General features: G+C 39.7%; 1 protein-coding gene across 1 annotated transcript in view; it reads left to right on the top strand.

Moving 5' to 3' along the window:
* The window catches only part of LOC122879207 (mitogen-activated protein kinase kinase kinase kinase 5-like), a 33,854-nt gene that overhangs the window by 7,807 nt on the left and 12,668 nt on the right, over positions 1–13,379 (top strand). Inside the window, exons 2-11 of the mRNA XM_044203061.1 lie at positions 5,734–5,791; positions 7,395–7,485; positions 7,568–7,632; positions 8,493–8,548; positions 8,797–8,844; positions 10,129–10,171; positions 10,931–11,003; positions 11,216–11,347; positions 12,120–12,182; positions 12,567–12,648. Coding sequence (XP_044058996.1) covers positions 5,734–5,791; positions 7,395–7,485; positions 7,568–7,632; positions 8,493–8,548; positions 8,797–8,844; positions 10,129–10,171; positions 10,931–11,003; positions 11,216–11,347; positions 12,120–12,182; positions 12,567–12,648 — 711 coding nt within the window. The remainder of the gene's footprint in view (positions 1–5,733; positions 5,792–7,394; positions 7,486–7,567; positions 7,633–8,492; positions 8,549–8,796; positions 8,845–10,128; positions 10,172–10,930; positions 11,004–11,215; positions 11,348–12,119; positions 12,183–12,566; positions 12,649–13,379) is intronic.

Genomic DNA, 13,379 nt, shown 5'->3' with positions numbered 1-13,379 from the left:
TGCGTTCATGTGAGAGAGTGTACGTTAGTAGATCTTAAAGCAATAATCCAATGTTTTGGTGATTGTGCTTATTTGCTAAATGATCCACAGTCAAATGAGAAAATTAAATTATCAATTTAATGTCTGTGTGTCAGTTCCTACAAAGGCCCCTGGTGTGTTTAGCCTAGCTACAAAATCTATGAACAAATCAATGATTGGATGTGCCTGAACTTCCTTCAGTTAAATACAGACAAAACTGAATTGTCCTTGGTGCAAAAGAAGAAACAGCGAGACTCGGTGCGCAGCTGGACTCCCTGTCTTTAACAACTAAAAACCAAGTCAGAAGTCTTTGTGTAATCATGGACTCAGAGCTAAGACCTTTAATGTCCACATCTACATGCTATCATCTTAAAAACATAGCATGTCCAGGCATAAAACTTTTTTATTTATAGCATGTTAGACTACTGTGATGGTCTTTTCTGTCCCTCAGGAAGCTTCAGCTCATTCAGACAACAGCTGCTAACAAACAAACAATATGTATGTCAAATATGGAACAAACTGCTATAATGTTCTCTACCGCTTTTGTTTATTTCTGCGGGTGGTTAGGAGGTGGGTTATGGTAAGGACTCAGTCTAAGCATTAGAAGTAGGTTGAAGGTTATTTTTGGAGTTAATAAAGAGTTGGGTGTATGGGTTTATTGGTATATGGTTGTGTGGCTGTAGAATGGGTGCAGTATACAGTATAACCCACCAAGTTTTGTTAATGTGTTCATCAGTCGACCCTTTTACTTCAACCACTCTCTCCCTATGACCTTTCATTGCAACAGGTCAAATCTCAGTCCTTTATTGTTGAAGGAAGCAAGCATTGTCCACTTCTTCATTTCCGCTCATCTCCTTTCTTGTTTCTGTTGAGGTGGATTGTAAGTGGGATCAAACCTGCTGGTTTCTATGGCTTTAGCAACAAATCCAAGTATCATGATGTTACCTATTATCTTATGTATGCTTCGTGAGTGTGTCATTACAGAGGTCAGTGAAAGGAAAGACCCCTCCTCGCTAGTGATCAGACGAAACCAGTAAACACACACTTGGTGGAAATGTTGCTGTGGAAGGTCCGCGGCTTCCGCTGTGACGTCCAACTCGTGTGTGTGTGCCTGTCTGCATGTGTGTGTTTGGTTGTTTACTGATCACTTGTTGGGCGTCTTTCCTCTCAGTGACCTCTCTGATGTCACACACACACTGACACGCTAACACACACATAGGCTCCTTTGATTGAGTGGAGTTTTCCATTGCCATTGTTGCTTTCAGCCACTAAATGCTTTTGTTTGTCACTACTGTAGTCCACATGTGAGTGCAGACACGGTATGACTACACAGCGTCTGTTGCTTCCCAGAAGATATTTATCTGCTGTGAAAGTCCTGTGTGCCTCAGTCAGTGTGCCAACTAGAAATGTTGTGTAATAATGTCCAGCATGTCAGCAATCTGCTCTCTAACCATAAACGTGACTAAACTTTCTCAGAAACACTTTTCACAGAAGACATCAGGCTGTTATTGAAGTCCTGTGCAGCTTACAGCCTCTAATGATCTTCAAGTACTCACTGAAAAAGCGTTTTCTGTCTACAGTTAAACACACAGCTTTTCAGCTGCTTTCATTTGCGTTTAATTCATTTCTTTGTTTTGAGGCAGTACATACTGTTCAGTATGTAGACTGTTACTCTCACTGCAGACTGTTTCAAGCTCAGAGAAGCCGAGCGTACGCAAAGAACCATGAAGTAAACACGTGACTGGTTAAGAAAATGGAGCATCTAGCAGTTAAAAAGCCAGATATCTTTCTCAGGTGTTGTTGGAGATGAGACCAGACTTCGGCCTGTGAAAATTGGACTTACTGTAATTTTACCAGCTGACCGGAAACACAACTCTGGTGGGATGCTCGTGCTGCTCTGTGTCTGCAGGATGTGTTAGTAGGCAACTGCTTGCTAAAAGCTAAAAGTTTCTCTTTCTGGCCAAAAATTGCTTAATGCAGTTTTAAATTCGGGCAGGTAAAGCAACTTTGGTCAGGTTCAAGGTTAAAAGGTCAGTTCACCTAAATCACAAAATAAGATTTTTACGCAGGCCTGGACTGGCCATTGGCCAGTGTTAAAAATACAAAATGAAATGGGCAAATCAAAGCGAAAACAGCACAGCTGCTACAGTCACTCAGAACTGCAGACCGTCAGCCCCTCCACCTGCTTTTAACCTGATGGTATGATGTCTGCCTGTCATCACACGTGATTGGTCGTACGGACACATCTGCACAACTTTCAGTCAGTGCGTGGAGAGCGTGTGGCCGAGCAGTGTGGAGAAAAAATGGACAGCGCAAGTGAAGGAGAGAAAGATCAAAGGTGCAGCTGAGAGGGAGCACATTGAAAGGAACTGGAGGAAAGTGCAGCTAAATGCTGCACAATTACAGATATGTTCACAAGCAAGGGACATGGTTAGTGTTAGAAGAACACATGCTAGCAGCGCCGCCCTTAGCGCGTCATAATATCACAACTAGCCTTCCTGAGTTGCATTCTTTAAAAACTAATAAATGGCATCAACACTAATGCTCTGTAGGGAAGCAGGAGATGCGTATGCATGGGAATAATATTGAAAATAAAGACTCTTTTAATAAATAACATTATAAAGAGTACGGTCTAGACATGAACTCTAGGAAAAGTTACGAATGAATTGGTGCCACATAAATAACATTGAATTGAATGAAATTTTCTGTCATGTGGAAGTATCTCCAGTCATTCAGAGCTTCCAGAGCTTCATCCACACAGGTACAGTCAGAGCTCTGAGGATCAAAAACTCCTTTTTTAAGTAGTTTTTGTGTGTAGCAATAAAACTAAAATATATGTATATATATGTATATATATATGTATATATGTTAATATGCATTAACAGTAAACAATTTCAACAGAACAGTTACGGTTTCGTGATCTGACGTCAGATTACCAGCCTGAATTATTATCCCAAGTCCAGCCCTGTTGTATGTTTAACTCTCGTGGTTCGTAGTATTTGCATATGTCTTGCAGTTTTATGTGCTTAAGTTTTGAGATATGCACCGCTGAAACTTATTGAAATCACACTGAGAAAACTCTTATCAGGAACAATGTTCCGATTATTCTGGAAAAGACCTCATTGTTTTCAAAAGGACTTTTTCGGGTTGAAAGTAGTTCCAATGAAAACTGTTCACAGTGAGGTCAGTGATTTGACCCGAATAACAGGAGCGTTGTTTCTGGAAAAACACATTGCTGCTGAGTTTTGGAATTTCATTTGTCAAAGCTACGAGCACAACAAAGCAAATTCTATTCACCTCCATTATATTGGGGCAGCAGAGGAAATCTCAAAGACAGATATCTCAAAGCCTCAGCAGATAAAGCCAAACCTGGATGCCTAGTTATCACTAGGGGGAAATGATACATTTGTTATTTGTGATTTTGGTGAAGTGACCCTTTAAGATCAGTTTGTGAAAGCGTCTGCTGAAAATAAAAATGTCTTTCATAAACGTAAGCCAGTTGTTCATCCTCCACCGCGACCACAACACCCTGACTTTCCACTGTGCCATTTCAATGTCAAACAGGCTTTCGGTAGAACACAGACCGCCACCAACATTAAAATATCTCCAAGTGCAAAGTGTCAGCTTCCATTACAGTTTATCATTTGCTTTTAATTTTCAGACAAAACCAAAGCAGCGGAGGTGGTCACCGCCTGCCTTCTAGTCACATCTTTGACAAGTTGTTTATTTGCGTTTTAGGAAAGTGTATTTCTCATTTAAATAGCATCTCAACACATCCTGCTCTTAAACTGCCCATGACAACTTGTTTTGTTGCAACAGCTCAGTGACAACAGGGAAAGATGGGCGCGACAGACGTGTGTAACTGTAAATACAATATGCGTAACATGTTTAGCTTTTGATAGTAGTCCTAACCCTGTGCTGCTGCAGTGGATGGTGTTGGGGTTTCAACTCTGCTGTCACTCCGGCAGAAAGTTCTTTGCACTTTTGATCATATTTGGTGTTTTGGACAAAACTCTCCATTACACATTGGCGTGTCATGTTTTTAAAAACCCCTCCCTGAGGCAGTGGAGTTTCCGTCATCACTGTACCTGCCCTGCTCTCACTGACCGAGTGCACTTATGACTGTATTCCTTTCAGGAGTGACAGAATGTGAATGGGTATTTCCTCTGAGTGAAGTGGGTGGGTACTTCTGTCATGTCTGCTGTATGTGTGAAGTCATCTTCTCCCCTCACTCTGCAGCCTTTGTACCCAGTGAAAAGAGGAGTATATTCTTCATTTCTCTACCTAGTTAACATTGGTATAATTTTTGTCTCCATCTTCATTGCTCGGTGCTGTGGTGCTTCCTTACTCACCACCTGTCGGTCAAACAGCGTGACATCTTTTTCCTCTAATTTTCTGTGTGAGTTTCTGTAGTTAGCGCTATTGTTTTTGTTTGTTGAGCCATTGTGCCTCTCACCGCTCGAGCAGGTTCTCATATGTTAATGTATCATAAATCATAAATGTATTGTTTTTATTTTAAAAATGTTTGTTAATTGGGAGTATGATTAATCAGTACTACAGTAAGTTCCATCAGTCTCTGGTTGAGCTTATTAAATATTTTCAAAGTGAACATTTTGTGACTTTAAAATAAATTAAATACACATGAACAAAGAAAAATAACTTGTTACCAAGATGATGGATAATAAAGCACGAGGTGCTCCCAACCATGGACATTATTAACTTGGGACACCAGTGAAATAATGCCTGTCTCTTCATGATCCAACCAGACAAAATAAATGTGGATTACAGTGGGGGCGACTTAAGTCTATTTATAGTGTGAAAAAACTAATTTATGGTAGTTTATTATTGTCATGCTTATTGATTCTCATCTCTCATCGTTGTGCTGTTGTGTCTTTGCTCATACTGTAGCCTATAATTTTAAGTCTCTATAAGCCCCCTCCGATAATAATAATAACTGCTTCTGCATCGTTAAGTTGAGCAGTCTTTGGACGTGTGCAGCTGTAACTTATTCTCAATAAGGAGAATAAACTCTGAAACTCTTTAAACTCTACTCTTTAAGGAGTTCCCTCAGCTAAATTCTGTTTAGGCTCGATCCATTATCTTTGTGGTCTTTTAAATAATAATATATGTATGCATATATATTGTTATGTAATATAGAATTTCAACAGTAGCATATTTTGGTAGCTGTTTGTCTGCAGTGCTTCAGTGTGACCTCAATGGCTGGATGACCTTTTGTGTGTGTGTGTGTGTGTGTGTGTGTGTGTGTGTGTGTGTGTGTGTGTGTTTGTTTGCTTGTTTTATTGCATTGCAGGACAGTTTGGGTCCAAGCTTCTGGTCAGCTGTTACATGATCAACTTGGACCCATTTAGAAAATATTTCTGTGTAAAGGAAGTATAGGTTTCTGTTTATAAATAGTGCATGGTATCACACCTTTAAAGGTCACCATGTGCGTGTGTGTGCGTGAATGCATGCTGTCAGTGTGTGTGTGTGTGTGAGCATGAGCTCCCATACATGTGTATGTATGCCTTAAATGCCACAGAGTGGTGCGGTCGACTGTTTGTTGCACTCCACTGATCTGGACAGCAAACATGCAAATGAAGCTCTACTGGCACAAAACACAACTCAAACACACCACATTTATAATGCACTGTCCCCAAATGACTGACAGCTACAGTGTAAAAACAATAACCTGTATATGTGTTTTTGTTTGTTCAGGCACGTAACAAGCAGAATGGAGAGCTGGCAGCCATCAAGGTCATCAAGATGGAGCCAGGTGAGAATTTGATCTGGATGCTTATCCTTTCATTTGATTTTATCAGGAAATAACAGAACTCATCTTAATCTTTGCATTCACTTTAGTCACGTGTTACATTTTAGCATTGAAACCACCAGTGTGCTACATTTTCATTTAGTTTTTATAACATTTCTGCAATGTAAGATGCTAAAATGTTAAGACAAAGGCAGAGCTGTAACATGCTCGGCCTGTGGCCAGAGAGGGCACTGACGGACAGACCGATAGATCCTCTACATATGCTCCTGGACAAGGGTAATAAGCAGGTTTCCGGCCTGTGGCAAGTGCATGGTCCCAGCTTCATCTGAAAGTCCACGCACTTGTTTTAGTGCAACACAATTACTAGCTCCCTTACTCATTATGATTCCATTGCGGGCACTTTTAACAAAACGTTACACTGCTGTAAATGCTAAAAGGCAGAGCCATGCCTGCGCTAATGATGAAGAGCGAGAGAGAGTCATTATTTCCTACAGTGGCACAGCAACATAAATCATACTAATCAAAGCTATAAGCCATTAGATTCCACCAGTAACCAAAGAAAACAGGCTGCACCTGCATTCAATTACACCTCCAGCAGTTTGATTTCACTGCTCATTTTCCCCAACCACTGTTTGTGTAATAATAAACATAATTATCCATCCCAAATAAGAAAAGGGAGAGTATAAGTGTACAATTAAACCATTTTTTATACTCAAATATGCACATCGTTTTAAAAAATGAGCTTAGTGTCTATTCTTTAGCATGTGCTCCTTGTTTCTGGGATGTTTACATGCATTTACAGGAAAGTAGCACATAATATAACAGCTGAGCGAGAATTGTGTCTGTCAATATTTATGGTGACAGATGTTTATGGTGGAGGACATCCCATAGTTTATCTTTTTATACCCTTCCCCTTAATATGGAGAGCCCACGCTAAGAGGACAGGGATCAGTTTGATGATGATTATTTTAGAATCAGGAATTTGCTTTGGTTTTGGTGCAAAACAATAAACATAGTAGAAATATAAGAAATATGAAGCAAGTACTGCAGGTCAAGAATCATAAATATAAAATATAAAATTGACAACAAAAATATTTAAAAAATATTATAAGAAAATATTGTAGAATATCTACAATATGAGTTATTTATATATGAGTTATTTATGACTGTTAGCATTTAACTATTCCTGCTATTTGGAGCCACCAAAGGTCCAAAGGTTCCCAGTGCAGCTTTTAAAGTTTAACCAACAATCTGAATTAGTTTTACTTTTGGAGACTGGAAAGTTTCGTGGCTTCAGGGGTGGAAAAATGAAGGCTAGAGCTCTGCTGAAATGGGCTCCTGATTGGTCAAGAGTATATCATTATAAATAGAACTTACATGACAGCTGGTGCTCTACCTATACATTACATTACTTTTGTCCAAAGCCACTTACAGTTAGTACATTCAAACTCAAAAAGAACAAGCGCTAGATGTCATCAAGAATCGGTTGTGCAACCCTCCCAAATAAACAGCTAAAAGCATGTTAGCATGTAGCGTGTACCTGTGTTCATATGTGATGTGATGACAATAATAAATATGTATTCTCTCTCTCTGTCTGGTTCCACAGAGGATGATTTTTCTATCATCCAGCAGGAGATCGTCATAGTAAAGAGCTGCAAACATCCCAACATAGTGGCATATTATGGCAGCTACATACGGTAAGCTGTCTGTTTCTGTGTTTCCTCTCTCGCTCCTCTTAGATACAGTAGTTAACTCAGAGATATCCGCTTCTGTCTGCAGAGCTAATAAACTGTGGATCTGTATGGAGTTCTGTGGAGGAGGCTCCCTCCAGGATGTCTACCATGGTGAGTCAGATATTTGAAGAACCTACCATGAGGAAACTGCCTTTATGAGTTTATATTCTTTTATTCATCTGATGCAAAAGTTCTATCTATTTGATGTTTGTGTCATAAAGCCTGCAAACATCTTGAAAGGCTCCTGCGCCTTACAGTGCTAGCACTCGATAATGGATTAAGGAGGCATTAAATATAACTTTTACAGCTTGAGTGACCCCCCCCCTAAACACTGACCATAATATATCTATAGGGGCTTGTTAGCATTGTTGATCAAAACCAGTGAGCCAGTATTTGGGGTTCTGACATATCTTCTTTCCTCCTCTCTTGCTGTCTCCAGCAGGAGATCAGTGCCATCGATGTTGTTGCAAATCCTAAATGTTAGCAGACAGACTAGTCACCACTGTCTCTGCGGAGACAGACACAGTTTTACAAGGGATCCAAAGGGAATTACCAGTGCAGAGGACACTTAGTGTATAAGAGACAGTACAGGAGCAATCATGTTTGTTGTCAAATCCAGACAGTGGTTTAGATCATTTGGTTAAACTGGACCTCATGTTATTATTCACTGTGGAGACAGTTGTAATGCTAAATTTACAAAAGTAACCAGGTTGTTTTTTTTTTGTTAAATGTTAAGTCTGGAGTCTGAATGTATGGCTGCAACACCAGTTATAAAATATGTATGAAAAGTCCTCAGTTCTGATATGCTAAACAACATTCAAAGCATCCTGTAAAACACTCAATACACATTACACAACCATGATACTGTTTTAATGAGCCATGATCACGTAGCTTACTGTGTGGGCTGTAAATGCCGCTTCTCCAGTGAATATTATTACATTTAATTATTACAAGTCAATTGTGTTCCACAGTGACCGGTCCTCTGTCTGAGCCACAGATCGCCTACATCTGCAGGGAGATGCTACAGGTAAAGTCACACTGGTCACTTGCTAATTATTAACGGAGGTTTTACTATTAATAATCTGAAACACCATTCTGTTAATGATGTTCGAGGCACAAAAAGCCACTTCTTCTCTGTTTTCTCTTCATGGTTGAAGTGAGTTTACTAGGTGAAATAAACAAGTAAAAGTTTTTATGTTGTTGACTAACTCAGCTGTCAGTTTTATGATATTCACTGTAATGTGTGTGTGTGTGTGTGTGTGTGTGTGTGACCAGGGCCTGGATTACCTGCATGCACAGAAGAAGATCCACAGAGACATCAAGGTGAACATGTCTGACAGTGATGCGGGACTTTTCTTCTACATTTTTGTTTCCTCGTGTAGCTGTGACCTACTTTCAATAAGGCGATTCAACTCTGAAACTCTTTAAGCTAAATTCTGTTTGGGCTCGATCCATAATAATATATGTATATATATCGTTATGTAATATATCATTTCAACAATAGCATATTTTGGTAGTTGTTTGTCTGTAGTGCTTCAATGTGACCTCAGTGGTTGGATGAACTTTGTATGTGTGTGTGTGGTTTGTTTTGTTTAGTTTAGTTTTTTCTTATTTAATTGCATTGCAGGACAGTTTGGGTGCAAGTCAGTTTTCTGCCAGCTTCTGGTTCTACTTGCTGCAACAGAAAATTTAACTTGGACCCAAAGTATTAATCTTTAAAGACAGTTATGGTTTCTGTTTACAAATGGTGTGAATAGGCAAAGAGAAGTGAGGCCACTTTCTGGTATAACACTTTAAAAGGTCACCAAGTGCATGCATGTGTTGGTCTGTGTGTGTGTGTGTGTGTGTGTGTGTGTGTGTGTGTGTGTGTTGGTGTGAGCGCCCATGCATGTATTTTTGTATCTTAAATGCAAGACATGTCTGACAGCGATGTGGGACTTTTATTCTACATTTTTGTTTACGTGTCTCGTATCTTGCATTTATTTGCACATTAGACAGCAGATGAAACTTTTTGCTTGCTGTTGGAGAAACTGGGTCACAGCAGCAGCAGAGAAATATGTAAATACGAATACAGCAAACGCTGTGCTGAAGATTAGCGTTCAACTTGTATTTATTCCTGAAGAATAATAGTACAATAATCCGTATATTTTTCATGGAACCAGCTGATAGACAGTATTTAGTTATTTTATCCAACATTAATTGTAAAATTTAATTAAAATTCCAAGCTACCAATTCAAGAAATTCGAAGCTCTCAGCCTTTTCATCTTCTAACTTTATGATGGAAAAATATTTTAGAAAATGAGACAGCAAGTCTTTACATTGAAATCTAGGATTAAAGAAAAATTCAAATGTTAATTGAAGTTGTACCGAAGGTAATGCAGCAGAAACATTTGCAGATATTTAAGAAGAGATACTAAGCACACTGCAACACTAAATGATTAAATAAAGCCCATTAAAAATGAACTTTTGATTAGAGAGTTTTCAGATTTCCATCCTGTGTGGGTTCAGTCAATGATCACTGAGTGGGTAAAGGAGATTCTTAGTATGATAAGATGTTTCTGTGCTCGTATCTGTGTTGATGGTTTTCTCACCTTCTTTTGCCTCCAGGGTGCCAACATCCTCCTGAACGATCAGGGCGAGGTCAAGCTGGGTAGGTAGATGCTTTACACAGTCTGCTCTGCACTGTACCGGTGTGGTTAAGATGAGTCACTTGGTGCAAGATCGGCGGTTCAAGTAACACATTTCTGCTGCCTTGTTTGTGCGTTATTTAAGGCCATGAATGGGCCTCTGCAGTGCTTCCCACTGGTTGTTTTGTGGTGGTCTGAATCCAACACTTAATATTCGGCTGCAAAACATTGTTTCATTCACAAGCACAATTCTGATAAAGGTTGTCACTTTCCTTTTGATATGATTTCCCCATGAATGCACCAGTTTGGCTGACATTTTAATCCAGAAAGGAAGAATTACTAGAGTCTACTGAAGGATCTATTCGGGTATTCACTCATGCATTGAAAACACAACAACTTTAAAAATACAAAAAAATAAAATAAATAACCTTTTTCAAAAAAATTGGGTTTATGCACTGGAGACGTGTGTCAGCGCTTGTTTGTTTTGGAGCAGTTTGTAGCAGTAAGTCTGAAATAAATAGTAGAAATTTAAATTTAAAATTTTAATTTGTATTCAAGGCCTTGATTTTAAAATGACTTATAAAAATAATCCCAATAATTACTCATGATAATTATCACTCAAGTCTCAAGATTTGCAGAAACCTGTCTTGTTAATTTGCGAAAATTAGCAAAAGCGACATGAGAAAATTAAGTCCTTATCAAATATGACAAGTGTATTTTTGAATAAACTTGAGTAGTTGTTGTGGTTATTATTTATATGTTTTGTTTCCTCTGTTGTGTAGCTGACTTTGGGATCTCCGCTCAGATCACAGCCACTCTGGCCCGGCGGATGTCCTTCATCGGGACGCCATATTGGTAAGGTCAAAACCCAGAGATGAATCTCCGCAACTCTGAATGTTGAATTGGAACATTTAGGGACAAAATGACTGCAGGGAACATTTCTAGACTCTCTTTTATGCGTAGATTAAACTCGTGAGCAATATATAATACAATATATGCTTATTACTGAATAATGTATCTGTGATGTTAAAATCAGTTGCTGCTGTCCCCCCCCCTCCCGTCCTCAGGATGGCACCAGAGGTGGCAGCAGTGGAGATTAAAGGTGGCTACAATGAACTATGTGACATCTGGTCAGTGGGCATCACAGCCATAGAGCTGGCAGAGCTACAGCCGCCAATGTTTGATGTCCATCCGCTGCGGTAAATACACACTGAAAGACACACCCTCACATGTCTGAGTATGTGTACACCTCGCGCACACACACACACACACACACAAATATGAGTAAAGAATAATCTACAATGAGCCAAGCAGGTAATCAAAACAGACCTCAGTGTGAACAGCTTTCATAGGGACTATTTCTTCAGTTGAAAGTAGGTCTGATGAAAACTGTTAACAAAAGGCAGAAATGATGTTCATAATCATATAATGAAGCTCCTGTGTGTTACATTCTCCTGGTGAAGCTCGTTGCCGGCAGGTGAAAAGAAGAGGCCAGCGCCACAACATGTCTGCCTCTCTGCTGCAGTAGTACTGCACGGGAAAGTTGACTTTTCAAATTGGGGAGAATTCAAGAGTCGTTGGTGTTAAAGATAAAGTCAGCCTTGACTCACATCACAAACATACTGCATGTACACACATTCCCACCCAGACGCGCTGATGGGGCTCTGTTTCCACCACCCACACGTCCGGCGGACTGTCTGTATGTTCATGTGTGCGATCGCCCTGTTTCCCGCACGCACACACACACACACACACACCCTCCTCACTTTGCTTAAAAAAAAAACACAAAACACATTGCAGTTAAGGTTCAGGCTATAAAGTGAATCTGTTACAGGAAAGGCCAGGCCTGTGCATAAGTGTGTGACATTCATGCACATAAACACACACACACACACACACACACACACACACACACACACACACACACACAGATTCTCATTGACTGTGGTCTATTGTGTTTTTTTGCTGCAGAGTCCTGTTTCTCATGTCCAAGAGCGGCTACCAGCCTCCTAAACTGAAGGACAAGTCTAAATGGTAAATAATAACCTACAACACTATTTTTCATTATATTTAATCATTTAATCATGAGAGCAAATGTTCCTTACAATATCAAGCAAGTTGATATGATCAAGTGCAACTTTCTGGTCTAGAAACCAGATGTTTTCTTAGTGTATATTTACACATATGAAATATTTAAATCTGAAAAAGAGAGACAAAAATAAAGTCCTGCAGGTCCGATGAAGAAACCTCAAACTGCTTAGAAAAATATCTCAGTCTGTACAGGCCACTGTAATTCAACAAATGTACACAAGTTGTTTTGATGTTGATGTAGTTCCTACCGGTGTGTTAATATAAGCAGATAAATAAGTGCAATTGTCTGGCATTATAAAATACTACTAAAATATCTCCTGTCTGCAGGTCCTCCATGTTTTATAACTTTGTAAAAGCCATGTTGGTGAGGAACCCGAAGAAGAGACCCAGCGCCTCCAAGATGCTCTCAGTCAGTACTGCTCACATATGCTCCGGTTCAGGTTTACGTACACAAACTGTCATGAGGGACAGTTTGAAAGAGATATTGAACCTCCAAAGCGGCTGTAACTGATATTTTTATGATAGCAATTTATCAAATGAAAAAGTGAAAACAATGTCGAGTCAATTTTATTTATATAGCCCAATATCACAAATCACAAATTTGCCTCAGGGGGCTTTAATGTGACAATGTGAAAGGGGTCGCTAACAGTGATGAATCTACAGAGCACCTGCTGAATCCACTGCTCCCCTCGACTTTACGGAGCTTTATAGTGAGTTTCAGCTCATTGTTTATCTGTCCGGCTACTACTTTACTGTGTTGGTTCACTCTCACCGCGCTCAGTGTCGTTTACGGCCGCAGCAGGCTTCTGTTTTCAGGGGAAAAGCTCTAAAAACCAACAGTACTCTACCTGCTCAGCAGCAAACAGCAGACACACACAGTTAGAGAGCAGCTGGTGAACACAGTGGAGTGTTTAGCAGCTAAAGAGCCAGATGTTTCCCTCAGGAAGCTGGTAGAGGCCAAAAAGACTGGATGAATATTGGACTTACATTCATCAGGTGGCCAGAAACACGAAAACGAATGATATTGTTGCTCCGTAACTTCTAGATGTGTAAATAAGCAACTGTTCGCTAACAAGTAAAACACATCAACTTAAAAGGTGATGATGTGTCAATGTTGTGTTCATAACTTGTTTCCCGCTG

The sequence above is a fragment of the Siniperca chuatsi genome, linkage group LG7 (assembly GCF_020085105.1).
Source record: "Siniperca chuatsi isolate FFG_IHB_CAS linkage group LG7, ASM2008510v1, whole genome shotgun sequence".
NCBI classification, from domain to species: domain Eukaryota; kingdom Metazoa; phylum Chordata; class Actinopteri; order Centrarchiformes; family Sinipercidae; genus Siniperca; species Siniperca chuatsi.
This window is presented reverse-complemented; position numbering and strand designations above follow the sequence as displayed.